The sequence below is a fragment of the Pinus tabuliformis genome, chromosome Q (genome assembly GCF_031772625.1).
Source record: "Pinus tabuliformis cultivar Carrire ecotype Pingquan chromosome Q, CPIR1, whole genome shotgun sequence".
NCBI classification, from domain to species: domain Eukaryota; kingdom Viridiplantae; phylum Streptophyta; class Pinopsida; order Pinales; family Pinaceae; genus Pinus; species Pinus tabuliformis.
In genome coordinates this window covers 1,143,589,232-1,143,603,794 of record NC_142296.1, presented here as the reverse complement: position 1 = coordinate 1,143,603,794, position 14,563 = coordinate 1,143,589,232, and the positions used below count along the sequence as shown (strand labels likewise).

General features: G+C 35.5%; 1 protein-coding gene and 1 pseudogene across 1 annotated transcript; both read left to right on the top strand.

Moving 5' to 3' along the window:
• The first annotated feature begins 45 nt into the window (after positions 1 to 45).
• Positions 46 to 1,822, top strand: LOC149223621 (putative receptor protein kinase ZmPK1; annotated as a pseudogene).
• Positions 1,823 to 7,880: 6,058 nt separating this feature from the next.
• Positions 7,881 to 10,800, top strand: LOC149223620 (putative receptor protein kinase ZmPK1). The gene has a single exon (XM_089383366.1). It carries the CDS (start codon positions 8,094 to 8,096, stop codon positions 10,572 to 10,574), a length of 2,481 nt encoding a protein of 826 aa, XP_089239492.1. The 5' UTR covers positions 7,881 to 8,093; the 3' UTR covers positions 10,575 to 10,800.
• Positions 10,801 to 14,563: the final 3,763 nt, after the last annotated feature.

Below are 14,563 nucleotides of genomic sequence, written 5' to 3'. Positions count from 1 at the left end.
AACTATGGGCCTTCTGGCAGGAAAAACACATTATATGTCCAAGCTATGTTGAATGCCTCCGGTAATTTCAGGTCAAACGACGGGTTTAACATTGCGGCATCAGATTATGGAGAAGGCCCCAAGAGAAGATTAACTTTGGACATTGATGGAAACCTGAGGCTATACAGTTTGGTGGAAGAGAAAGGTACATGGACCATTGTTTGGATGGCGGTCCCTACTCAATGTAGAGTTCATGGCTTCTGTGGAATGTACAGTCTGTGCATATACACTCCAAATTCCAGTTGTACATGTCCCCCTGGATTTCACATGAAATATTCCACCAGTTGGTTCCAAGGTTTCCAGCGGAATCAAGAACTTAATGGGCATAGCGCGTCCAGTACAAAGCTTCTTCATCTTCCACATACAAATTATCCTAACTTCAATCTATCTAGCCTTGTTGAGTATACGCTGGAAGAGTGTAAATTTGTGTGCATGAATGACAGCCGTTGTGAAGGCTTTGTCTACAGAATGGATGGCACCGGATTGTGTTTTCCTAAGTATTTAGTGATCAGTGGATATCGATCTCCTGGTGAGGCAGCCCACGTGTACATCAAAGTTTCTAGCAATGATTCTACTGTTTCTAATATTACCAATGCGTCTTAGCCTTTGCCATTAAATTGTTCGCCTTCCAGGGATGAAGACAAAAAACATAAGACAAGAAGCCCTAATGTCAAATCTGCACTAAGATATTTTGCTATTGCATTTGGTGTTGCAGAGCTATTGTGTAATACTTGGTTGGTGGCATATGTCCAGAACATATAAAGATCTTTGCTATGAACGTTTAGCCTACTCAGACATCCCCAGGGGATTCAAGAACCTCAACTTTGCATAATTGAAGAAAGCGACGGATAACTTCAAGATAAGACTAGGAGAAGGAGGCTTTGGGACGGTGTAAAAAGGCATTATGACTGATGGTGAGGTGGTAGCAGTGAAGCGACTAGAAGGAGTATCCCAGGGTCATGATCAGTTCTGGGCAGAAGTGAGTGTGATTGGGAGAGTCCATCACATGAACTTAGTTTGTATGTTTGGCTTCTGTCCGAAAGGAAATCACAGGTTGCTCATTTACGAGTACATTGAAAATGGGTCTCTAGACAAGTATCTGACTGCAGAAAGCCAAGATGTTGGCAACGACAGAGTTTTGGGTTGGAAAGAAAGATTTGGGATTACGGTCGGCACAGCCAAGGGGTTAGCCTACCTTCACGAAGAATGTTTGGAATGGATTCTGCACTGTGACATCAAGCCCCAAAACATACTTCTGGACATGAATTTTTGTCCCAAGGTTGTGGACTTTGGCTTGGCGAAGCTGGTAGATAGGGATCACTCATTCGCCTTCTCCACCATTAGAGGCACGCGGGGTTACTTAGCACCGGAGTGGACAATGAATCTGCCAATCACGTCCAAGGTGGATGTTTATAGCTTTGGGATTGTTTTGTTAGACATAGTGACCGAAAGAAGCTCGTTATCCAGTTCAACAGGACATCTGGTTCAGTGGGCCTCTGCAATTATGAGGGAAGGGAGGGTGATTGAGGAAGTGGTGGATCTGAGGTTGCATGGATATTTTAATTCGGCAAAGGTGAAGAGAATCCTGAAAACAACACTGCTCTGCATCGAGCAAGACAAGGATGTTAGACCATCCATGAGTCAGGCCTTCGAAATGCTTTCTCAACCTGATTCCTTTACAACATTAGATTCTATTTTGCCGAACGATTCAGCCAAATCATTTCCAACTGTCTCTTCCTCTTCATTCGTAGTTGAGAGTCAGCAACATGTGGCAGAATCATAACGAGTATAATTTTAGGGTTAGGATTTACTATTTGTAAGAGTTTGTATGTTGGGTAGAAGTAAGCTATGGGGTTAGGGTTTAATATTGGGAAGCGTTGGTATGTTAGGTACAAGTAAGATAAATATATGAGGTTAGGGTTAAGTATTCCCAAGAGTTTGTAGGCCAGGGATATGTGTAATTTCTTTTTCCAGATATTTAAATTTTAAGATAGGTTTTATCTCCATGGCTGTGGCATGCATATATTTCTAGATTTGAATGTAATTAGCTACTAGGTGTTAAAAAAAATTGTACTTGAGACCACCTAGTGTTATTTCCCAGGGTATGAGAACATAATTTCTTTCTCTTATATGGGATCAACAATCAATGTTGAATAAAATGTGTGGTATAAAACATGAAAAATGCATAAAGCATATTTCCATCTCGTTTATCCTTTACCATGAAATCTTATATTGAAAACTAATCTAGTTATAAAGCCCTGCATTCTATTATATATATGATACCAACTTTATAATTTGTTATATTTTTGGGATGGTATTCCAGAGTTCCATAACTTTTTCTTATAATTTTTCTATTAGACTCTAATTGTGTGAATGTGATACCATGCCGGATAGTTGAGTTTCAATGTTTAATATGGTTACTTTACCTTGCCATACAACATTAAATTCTATGCATTAGGGTCTATATTCCTTTTACATATGCCACTGTTTCGGAGCAACAATGACCTTCTATCTATTCTCATGCTCTGGAGTCTAACCTAGTTGTTTTTGTAGTCCCATGTAAACTCCAACAGAATCACCCAGATTGTAGTCTAGTTGTAACATCTGCCAAAAATTATGTTTTTCTTGTATTAAGTCATACATGGTTGCAGGTGTATGGTGTTCCTTTTGTTTTTACTCTAATTTTCCTATGTTTTAAATCTTGGATACAACATGTATAAATTCATTCCTATCAATAATTTTTTCATGTTTCCTTATCTACTCCACTATCTAATATGCATGTTTCCTTTTTGGATGTTTGCTAGACTTCCTCATATTCTTGTCACACCCATATTCCTTAGATGAAAATCTCCCACATGAGTTTTTTCTCTACCTAGAGTCAACACTAATGCTTTTAGTGCTCCCTGACATGATCCTTTTACAATAGATACTAGATGTCACAATTATGTTTCCTAATGAAATTCATAGTTGGGATGATAATCTTCCTCCACGTTAATATTTGCTAATCTCTAGCCACTATCTCTGTGATTTTCTTTTCTGGCCAATGATGTTTGTATAAATCCTTGTGCACAGTGATGCGACAGTTGAATGTGGAGGGGCAGAGACATATTGGTTAATCTAGTCTTGTGGGCTTTCAAAACCCCAAAAAATCTGGTGAGGGGCAAGTTCCCTTCAAGAATCAAGATATATTTTCTATCTACATTGTTTTTGTTGGTGTGTGTATTCCTACTCTACTCTTGGTAAGCCTTGACATGTATAAGTGGAGAGATGACAACTGGGGCATTTCTCGTGGGGTTTATTTGTTTGTTGGTATATGTACATTACATAGAGGTGATCTACAACTTGTGTAGGGGAAGATGTCTGTTATTTCCATTTGTTTTTTTATTTGATATTATCTAAATTCATATACAAAACATGTCTAACATAAAATAAAGGAGAGGCAGAGGTGGTTTACATCTTGAGTAAGAGAAGATGTTTGTTACTTCTGTGTGTTTATTATATATTCATACACATATAAAAGATAAATCTATATTAATTTCCCTTTTCACTTGTTCTACTAAACCCATTGACACCCTATTAATTGATTAAAATGTGGGTGTTGTTGCTTTGTGAAGCTATTCCGCTATTACTTGGGGAGCTTCTCCTCATCATGTTCGAGAACTTGATGTATTTTATGGTTATAGGGATACCAACGCAACCAATGTTGTCTTCTGTGTGTTTGATGTGTTTAACACACTAGGAGAGATTTCATTTGCTTATGATGGAAACAACATGGTTTTGCAAAATCAGGCCACCATTCCTACGAGTCCTAAGAAACCATTGAAGATACCAGTGTGGAGTGGTGTAGTTGTGGCATATATGATAGTTTCTATATGTTTCTTTCATGTTGCATTAGTTGGGTATTACGCCTTTGGGCAAAGAATCAAAGATAGTGTGTTTATGGTGTTATTCCATCTCATTGGAAGTTGTCAAGTATATTTCTAAGTCTTTAGACCTATGTTTCTTTGTTTTTTTTTTATTTGTGTAAGTTTTTTTTATTTAATATAAACAATTACAAAGAAATTAGTGAGTGGTAAGTGGTTGAGAGAGGTGTTATTATATAACTAACTTAGATTCAAATAAGTAAATAAGTGAGGGGTTGTGACAAAGTGTAGTAGGTTCAATGACTCAAGTTGGGTTGGGTATAGAGCTATTGTATGTAGGTTTAAATTTTGTTGAGTATAGAGTTATTGTATGTGAGGAAAGTTGTTGAGCTTCTTAGAGTTGGTTTTGTTACCTAAAACTTTAGTGTAATTAGATTGCAGATTTTGAAATATATAGGAAAATCTATAGAGCAAATTCAATGGTTTTTCTTCACTCATGTCTCTATATTTTAAAATATTTTGAAATTTGTAATTGTGATAAGGATGGCCCTTTCCAAAAAAAAATCGGTACATTAATTATTGAACTTAGAATTAGTTTTGTTTCATAAAACCTGAGTGTAGTTAGATTACAGATTTTGGAATATTTAGGAAATTATACAGACACAAGCGAAGTCAGTGGTTTGACTTCACTCATGTCCTTGAAATTTCCGAAATATTTTAAAATCTATAATCAAGATAAACATGGTCCTTTCCCAAAAAACACTAATACATATCCCTCAAAAGCACTTGCAAGTTTAAACTGCCTTTATACCAGTATATCATATATTGTGCAGGCTACCACATTCCGAACGACTCTGAAGGTCATGCCACTTTTCAGAAACATTTATCATAATCTATAATTATTTTTGGGTCCTCATACATTTGATCCTTCCATATTTGAGAATAGTGAATGTGATGTTTCCAGAATGTTTCGATTTTGAGGAGAATCGTTGGTCTTATATTTGTATATGTATATGTATATGTTTTCTAGGTCCAAAGTGGACGTTAATGAAATTTTTTTATTTTCTTTGTCGAGGGTTTGCAGTGGACATTAATGAAATCTATGATTTTCACTGTCTTCTTTTCAAGATCTACTGATATATTATTTACTTAAAACAGATTAAGATTGTGTCTTTGTTGTTGTAGAGACCTCCAAAACAGAACATGTTTCTTCCCCTTGGCAGTGGAGTCCACTCATGCCCCGGGAATGAATTAGCAACGTTGGACATGCTTATCCCAATCCACAATCTCAAAACCAAGTACAGGTACCATTTCTATCAGTATTTGATTTCCTAAATCTATCGAAAATCTTAAAAGCTACAAAATTAGATTTTTAGATCATTTCAATCTTAAAGTTTTCAAGATGCGAAGTAGATTTGAGCTTTGGCTAATAGATATACATAAAACTTAAAAATTTTTTTGCACCCATCTCCGTCGGTTCTCCGCACATACCTCGCTATGTTATGGATATAAAAGTGGCTAAAGTAGAAAAGAATACATTGACAATATTTTAGGCAATAGATTTTGTAATTATTTAGCTATATTTGGGAGGCCTTTCACCAATATAATGAAATATTTTGAGAAGCACAAGGTTTTCAACAAATGATTAATATACTCATGAAAAAATAGAAGCATATAGCAAAATATTGCAAGGTGGAGACATGGTGGTGAATTTCTTGTTTATTGTTAATGGTGATCTATCAAGACTTCTAATACTTGTTTTTGGACTTCATGCAGGTTGGATGTTGTAGGTACTGAGAGAAGAATTCAATATGGCCCCTTTCTTGTTCCCAAACAAGGACTTCCAGTAAAATTCAAGCCCAAGATTGAAAAATCTCCAGGAACATGATCCTACTCATCACATACTTCGCAATAGTACAAATGATAGCAATAATTGTAGTAGGAGACACAGATATGCAAGATTTATGCATTACTACACAGGGGGTTTAAGAAAATTAATTAAGATGAAATTAATATTTTGTCTGAAGAATTTAATTAAATTAATTTGGATCTAAGATCATGTATGAGACTTTTCACTGTTTTCATTTTTATATTAAAATTTGTTGACATATATGTAAAATCAAGGTTTTCATATAGACATGGTAGGGAGGAGAGTAGGTTGGGCTAAAGGAGCTATTAAGTTTGCTAAATGAGGTTTTTATACAGACATGAGTGTTCAAATGGGTTAAAAGAGCTATTCATTTTGTTGCAATCAATCAAACCAAGTGGTAATGGTGTCAATGAAGTGATTTGAAGCCTTTTTGGGACCCTTTTTTGTATTTCTTTATTGACATAATTTGATGCAGAAAGCAATATGAAAGTTCATTGTTGTACCAAGATATTAACAATGCGTGCTAATTCTAGTTACTTTTCCTTGTAGGACTAGATTAAATTGTTTGTAAATTATTGTATATTATTAGCTTGTTGTATGGGTCATGCTACAAGGGTGTGAAATTTAGCTAACTCGATTGAGTTATTTTTTATTAAGTTAAAAATAGGTGTTGCATGATTATAGATTTCATAATGATTGTACCCTTTTGTGTTGATAAATATTTTTTAAAATCAATGCCTACACATGCAATTTCAAGGATTGCTATAACTCACATAATTTTTTAAAGGGTACTAGCTTAATAGAAAAGCATCTGCCTTATAAGCAGGAGGTTGGTGGTTCAATCATAGTGTGCCCTAACATGAATTAATGAATGATATTGTATTTTATTTTTAAATTATATATTTTTTATATTTATTTATTTCAATGGTGAGATATTTTTCTAAATTCATTGTTTTATATTGTCTCTAAAGAGACAAAATTGATATTGTATTGCTTTTAAATATATATTTTTATTGCCTCTAGAGGGACAATAGCTAGGATTAAAAACTTATTATCTCTATAAAGACAACATGTCTTTAATCCCAACTATTGTCTTTGGAGAGACAAAAATGAAATTGTCTCTTGAGAGAAAATAATATTTGTGTTATATATTGTCTTTATAGAGACAATTTTTTAAGACGATTAATTTGAGGCACCAACGTAAAGACAATACGCAAGTTTTTTTTTTCTCAAGTGGAGACAATTTACCCAAAAATTGTCTCAAATATTGTCTTAAACACCCTATGTGTAATAGTGTTGTGAGCTTGCGTTTATTAATTATTAATTTTGGATTTATGAGTTGTGATAATATTGGCCAATAGTTTTAATTTTAGTCCATGCATCTTTGGTATAGACGATTCTATCACTTTTAGTTAATGTATTAAAATTATTTTTGTTGGGTTAAGAGTTTGTTTCACTTGGAAGAAAAAGACAAATTTATAATGCAAAACCTTGAATTTTTAACATAAGTAAAAAACTACTCCCTACATACCATTAGCAGACTAATTCCAAATAACATGGTTTTTATTAAATAAGAGTCACTCATAACTATCCCACTAATATTATTCCAAGTAACATAGTTTTTATTAAATAAAAATAATAAATCAACCAACATTATTAAATAAGAGTCCGTAATAACTATGGCACTAACATTATTAAAATAAAGTTTACTAACTATCCCACTAGCCTTATTAAATAAAAATCGGTTATAACTATTCCACTACTAGTTTAATAACTAAATTATAATAATAAATATGACAGTACTAATTTTCTCCGGAAAGTCACAATACTAATTTAATAACTGAGGTATAGGTTTTGTCCTGAAAAGTCAAGAATACTAATTTAATAACTAAAGTATAATAATTTTTCTTCTTAAAAGTCAGAAATCTCGGGTTCAGTGCTACTGAGATGAATCGAGGTGTCACTGGTCGATTTGCTTGTCCGTCATATACAGTGAAGTTTCTTGTGACAACTTTCGAGTCAAATTTGAGGTGCTGTCGTGTGTGATAACGAACGTAGAACGTAAGCAATCGCGTGTTACGTAATCCGTAAATAAACGATCTCCTGCACCGAACCATTTTGAAATTGTCAATGTCCTCCAGATTCAGACAATTCACAGCCATTTATTGGCAGGTTCCCAGTTTATTAGAATAACTCTCCTACTACTTGTTTCTGATTTAGGACGTTTCTCTGCAACTTGACACGCGACACCATTACTCTGTTACTCCTGGGTGGGGATGGACAAAGAGGATTTCCTGATTTGATTAATACCTCTGGCCGCAATGGAAGCAGAGCTGGGATTCCACTGCCGCTTCTTCTCTGCTCAGCTAACATGTTTGATGCTTCTGTTCACCTGCAGCCACGTTTCTGGAATTTACATTTCCAAAAATCAGTGCAACATTAAAAATGATGTGCTGAAGCTCCGTTCTTCACTGACTCCTCAACAGAACACAACCTGCTTGGTTTCTCCCCATGAAACGTTTTCTGCTGGATTTTACAGAGTGGGTGACAATGCTTATGTTTTTGCCATCTGGTATACTCAAACACTCGACCGAACAGTTGCCTGGGTGGCAAACAGAGATCAACCCGTCAACGGAAGAGATTCCCGTCTTCTTCTGAGAAAAGATGGAAACCTCCTTCTGTCGGATGCAGACGGATCAGTTGTGTGGAGCACCAACACCGGCAGTAACTCCAATGTAAAGGAGGCTGCCCTTTTAGAAACGGGAAATCTGGTATTACGTGGCTTTTCAGGAGATCATGTGTGGGAAAGCTTCCAGTATCCAACCGATACTCTTCTTCCACTGCAGCCCCTCGGCTATAATATGCAGTTAATATCCAGATTGGGAAGGGGCACGTTTAAAGGAGGCTACTATCGTCTCTACTTTGATAGCTCCAGCATTCTTCGACTCATTTACGACGACGGATCAGGATTGACGGACAACTACGGGCCTTATGGCACGCAAAACACATTATATGTCCAAGCTATGTTAAATGCCTCCGGTAATTTCAGGTCAAACGACGGGTTTAACATTGCGGCATCAGATTATGGAGAAGGCCCCAAGAGAAGATTAACTCTGGACATTGATGGAAACCTGAGGCTATACAGTTTGGTAGAAGAGAAAGGTACATGGACCATTGTTTGGATGGCAGTCTCTGATCAATGCAGTGTTCATGGCTTCTGTGGAATGTACGGTCTGTGCATATACACTCCAAAGCCCAGTTGTACATGTCCCCCTGGATTTCACATGAAAGATTCCACCAGTTGGTTCCAAGGTTGCCAGCGGAATCAAGAACTGAATGGGCACAGCGCGTCCAGTACAAAGCTTCTTCATCTTCCACATACAAATTATCCTGACTTCGATCTATCTCGCCTTGTTGAGCTTACGCTGGAAGAGTGTAAATTTGTGTGCATGAATGACAGCCGTTGTGAAGGCTTTGTCTACGAAATGGATGGCACCGGATTGTGTTATACCAAGTATTTACTGATCAATGGATTCCGATCTCCCGGTCAGAAGGGCCACATGTACATCAAAGTTTCCAGCAATGATTCCACTGTTTTTAATATTACCAGTGCGCCTCAGCCTTTGCCATTAAACGGTTCGGTTTCCACGGACGAAGACAAAAGGAATAAGACAAGAAGCCCTAATCTCAAATCTGCGCTAAGATATTTTGCTATTGCATTTGGTGTTGCAGAGCTGTTTTGTGTAATACTCGGTTGGTGGTATATGTCCAGAACATATAGAGATCTTGGCTATGAACGTCTAGCCTACTCAGACATCCCCGGGGGATTCAAGAACTTCAGCTTAGCAGAATTGAAGAAAGCGACAGATAACTTCAAGATAAGACTGGGAGAAGGAGGCTTTGGGACGGTATACAAAGGCGTGCTGACCGATGGTGAGGTTGTAGCAGTGAAGCGACTGGAAGGAGTATCCCAGGGTCATGATCAGTTCTGGGCAGAAGTGAGTGTGATTGGGAGAGTCCATCACATGAACTTAGTTCGTATGTTTGGCTTCTGTGCGGAAGGAAATCACAGGTTGCTAGTTTACGAGTACATTGAAAATGGGTCTCTAGACAAGTATCTGACTGCAGAAAGCCAAGAAGTTGGCAACGACAGAGTTTTGGGTTGGAAAGAAAGATTTGGGATTGCGGTGGGCACAGCCAAGGGGTTAGCCTACCTTCACGAAGAATGTTTGGAATGGATTCTGCACTGTGACATCAAGCCCCAAAACATACTTCTGGACATGAATTTTTGTCCCAAGGTTGCGGACTTTGGCTTGGCGAAGCTGGTAGATAGGGATCACTCATTCGCCTTCTCCACCATTAGAGGCACGCGGGGTTACTTAGCACCGGAGTGGGCAATGAATCTGCCAATCACGTCCAAGGTGGATGTTTATAGCTTTGGGATTGTTTTGTTAGAGATAGTGACCGGAAAAAGCTCGTTATCCAGTTCAACAGGACATCTGGTTCAGTGGGTCTCTGCAATCATGAGGGAAGGGAGGGAGATTGAGGAAGTGGTGGATCCGAGGTTGCATGGAGATTTTAATTCGGCAGAGGTGAAGAGAATCCTGAAAACAGCACTGCTCTGCATCGAGCAAGACAAGGATGTTAGACCATCCATGAGTCAGGCCGTCGAAATGCTTTCTCGACCTAATTCCTTTACATCATCAGATTCTATTTTGCCGAACGATTCAGCCAAATCATTTCCAACTCTCTCTTCCTCTTCGTTCGCAGTTGAGAGTCAGCAACATGCGGCAGAATCATAACGGGTATAATTTTAGGGTTAGGATTTACTATTTGTAAGAGTAGAAGTAAGATATGGGGTTAGGGTTTAATATTGGGAAGCGTTGGTATGTTAGGTACAAGTAAGATAAAGATATGAGTTAGGGTTAAGTATTCCCAAGAGTTTGTAGGCCAGGGATATGTGTAAGATTTTATGTGTAAGATGTTTTTATTTTTATTATTCATATATAGTATATAATATTATGGATATTATTATTATATTATATTTTTTCCGTCAAACTATCTATATGATATTATTGTTGTTGATGAATTAATTTTATCTATAATAATAAGCTTAATGATGGGGTGTGTGCAGTATTGAATATGTGCTTAACATGTCAGGAAAAATATTGTATCACATGCTAAGCCTGTTGTTAAATATAAACTTAGAGACTGCAGCGTATGCAATATTGAATATGTGGCAATAAAATAAACGCGTTCATCATGCTCTGTAAGTTGGAGATGAACCAGAAGTTCCCATGACCGCTTTATTAGTTTACAACATGCATGGTTTAGTTTCCAATGGCAGCAGAGTCAAACAAGTTAACGATATGCTGACACAAATTATGGAACTTTCCTACCAAAATTCTTTGAGCGACTCCGTGGTAATGCTTTATAAGGCCGACCTAAAGGATAATGGAATTGTTTACACGGGGATCTTTAATTTTGATAAGAGATTCATCACCTTTGCAATTTTCCTTTTTAAATGATAATTAATATTTAATATATTATTAATATTATTTTAAATTCATTAATGAATATATAAATAATATATATAAGCTGTTTTTTAAAATAAATTATTGTAAATATTTATTTAAAATTATTGAATTGTTTATTTGGTAAAAGGATGTGAATTTCTTTATTGAGAAGTTCAATTATGATGATTCATGCTGAAAATTTTTAATGTTTGTAGATATGTGAATCAAATTTGATTTTATTTTATTTTTTTAGTTGTAAGTGATTTCACTTTTATTAGCATTGGTATTATCTTTTCTATGTTATTATAATTGCTGAATCAGTTGGTTTGTACATAAAGTTATATAGAGCTTTTATTTGGTATCAGAGAAGGTTTTTTTTTGGGGGGATAATCATGTCAAATTCTTGTTAAAATTGGAGTGTAGACATCATTTCTAACCAAAATTGTATTGACACTCTAACTTAATCAAATAATGTTGCACATATAAATATACAATTCTTGTTTCAAGATGGACAAACTATCTTGGACACATAATCTATCGATTGAAGGAATATCTCAACTACACACTAATTTAACAAGCTAGCTAGTTGGAGAATAGATCTCTTAAACCAATTAGATCTTACACTCTTAGAAAATATGAACAAACTCTCTACATAGAGATGAACTCTACCCAATAATAACCAATAATCCTAACAATCAAATAAGATCACACATGTAAAACAAGTAGGAGGTACATACTCCAACAATCCTAACCCCTTGCTCATTCTAGAATTTAATGGAAGTGATTATTAGTAACGGTGCATCATGACGATGACATTTAAAAAAAAACATATTTATAGGAGATTGTAGAAATAGGTTATGAGGAGCCAACTGATTGGAACACTTTTATAACCAATGATAGAGCGACTAAGGTGGAGGTAAAAAAGAAGAATGTTGAAGATTTATTTCACATTCATATAGTTCTAGATAAGAGCTTATTTCTAAGAATTGCAAGTGCAGAGACAACTTAGGGTGCTCACTCTACAAGAAGCTTACCAGGGCAGTGATCAAGACAAAGTTATCAAACTATGGCCATTAAAAATAGAGTTTGAGAATCTAAATATGCAAGAATTTTAAAATATGATGACTATTGTGTGTGAGTAAAAGATGTATTCAATAAAATGGCTACGTTTGGAGAAAATGTAAACAAAGAGATTGTGATTTAAAAGGTGTTGAGTTCTCTAACACTAAGGTGGAACCACATTGCCAATATGATGACTATTATGTGTGAGTAAAAGATGTATTCAATAAAATGGCCACTTTTGGAGAAAATGTAAACAAAGAGGTTGTGATTTAAAAGGTGTTGAGGTCTCTAACACTAAGGTGGAACCACATTACCACAGTCCCTGAAGAAAGCAAGGATTTGTCTTCCCTTTAGTTTGATCTCCTAGTTGGATATCCTATGTCTCATGAAGAAAGATTGAGAGATTCATTTAGAAAAAGTGATGAGAAAGCTTTCTCCTAGAAATTGCAAATTACAAAGAATGAAAATGCCAACACTAGCACCAAAATAAACCAAACCCAAGGTAGAAGTCAAAATTAAAAGTGTTCAAGAGGAAGTAGAGGAAGAGGTGGTTCAAGAGGTAGAGGTAGACGCCAATTTTATAGAAGAAATAGCTTGTGGTATCATTGTAATTCATATGGGAACTTTGAAAGGGATTGTGGATTCAAAGGATGTAATAATAAAAGGGTGTTAATTATGCTCAAGAGGGTGATGAGGCCTCTCCAAACTATTTATTTTTATCTTATTACAAAGTTGAAAATGGTACTAAAGATGTATGATATTTAAATTAGAGGTGTTCTAACAAAATATCAAGAAATAAGGATCTTCATTCTACAATGGATGAAAGTTTCAAATCCAAAATCAAGCTTGGTGATGACAAAACATTTGAGGTTGTTGCAAAAGGAGTTATGGGAATCCATATTAAAGAAGGTACATAAAGTATTAAAGACATTTATTACACTTCACAATTAAAGCATAATTTATTGGTTGTCACATGAATGTCAAATGAAGGTGGTAGTCTTCTAAGAATTGTCTCAACCACCTTTTGATCTGTGACACTCTCCCCATGAGCTCTAACCTCATTTACTACCTCCATGACCTGAGTAATAAATGATCTACTAATTCAACATCTTTCTTTTGTAGATTTTCAAACTCGATCCTGATGCCTTGATATAACTTTTCCAATATCTCCTAACCTTGATGGACACTAGTTGCTACGAAAATCTTAAGAAATATGGAGTCTTCAACTCAATTCTGCAAATTCCATAGTGCTCTTGAATCCTTTCTTTTTCTCTCTGCTAGTGCATCTCTTTGGGCTCTTGCCATTACTACTAAATATCTAGTTCTTCATATTTGCTAACTACTGATTCCTAGTAGTCCAAATTCTTCAAAAAACTATTTATCTTTATTTCCCGTAGTGGATAGTTGGTACTATTCATTATGGAACCTTTGTGAGTTCTAATTATTGCTGGAAGCCATGATTGACTTTTGTAATATCTCTTCCTTACTATAAATTGGAAAGTTTCTCATTGATTTTGAAGCCCTTATAAAAGTCTCATTGCTTCACTTCTGGAAAGGGAAAAAAAATACTAAAAACACCCAATTATAATAACAAAATCACTTTTCACGAGTTTTTTAATTTATTTTGGAATGGCCATTTTTCGTTTTTCTTAAATACCCATATCTCATATATAGATAGATAAAACTTTAAATCCCCTTTTTTATATATGAAAAATAAATAACTAAATTAATAAATCACTTTTATCTAGTGATTTTTTTTTTAATTTTTTGAAATAGTATTTGTAAGCTAACACACCTTGAAACTTGAAACAATTGACATTTTCTTATTGATCGAAAAGATTCAAGGGTATTTTTCTTCCCTAAAAAAATATTCGTCCTTCTCAAACTTGAAGTTGATCTCCTCCATCCGTCAACAAATTATGAAGTTCAGCACAATTTTTTTCTTCTTTATACAATGGAGCTTTGATGTAGATGGCTCCTGCAAAGAAAAGTAGTTCCTCTTGGCTTATTTATACGAGAGAGTGTCTTCCTTTAGTGGTTGTAGCTTAGGGAAAATTTGCTTCAGCATTTTTTTTTTTAATAATATCGTCTACTTCCTTAATCACAACTCTCACATGGCACCAATGCTTATGGATTCAATGGCAGCAAACAGTTCTGGACACTTGTGTTAGCCCTTTGATACAATAACTTGATCAAAAAAAATTCATACTACA

Excerpts from the sequence above, each read along its gene's own strand:
- LOC149223620 (XM_089383366.1), top strand. The coding sequence starts at position 8,094 with ATGGAAGCAGAGCTGGGATTCCACTGCCGCTTCTTCTCTGCTCAGCTA.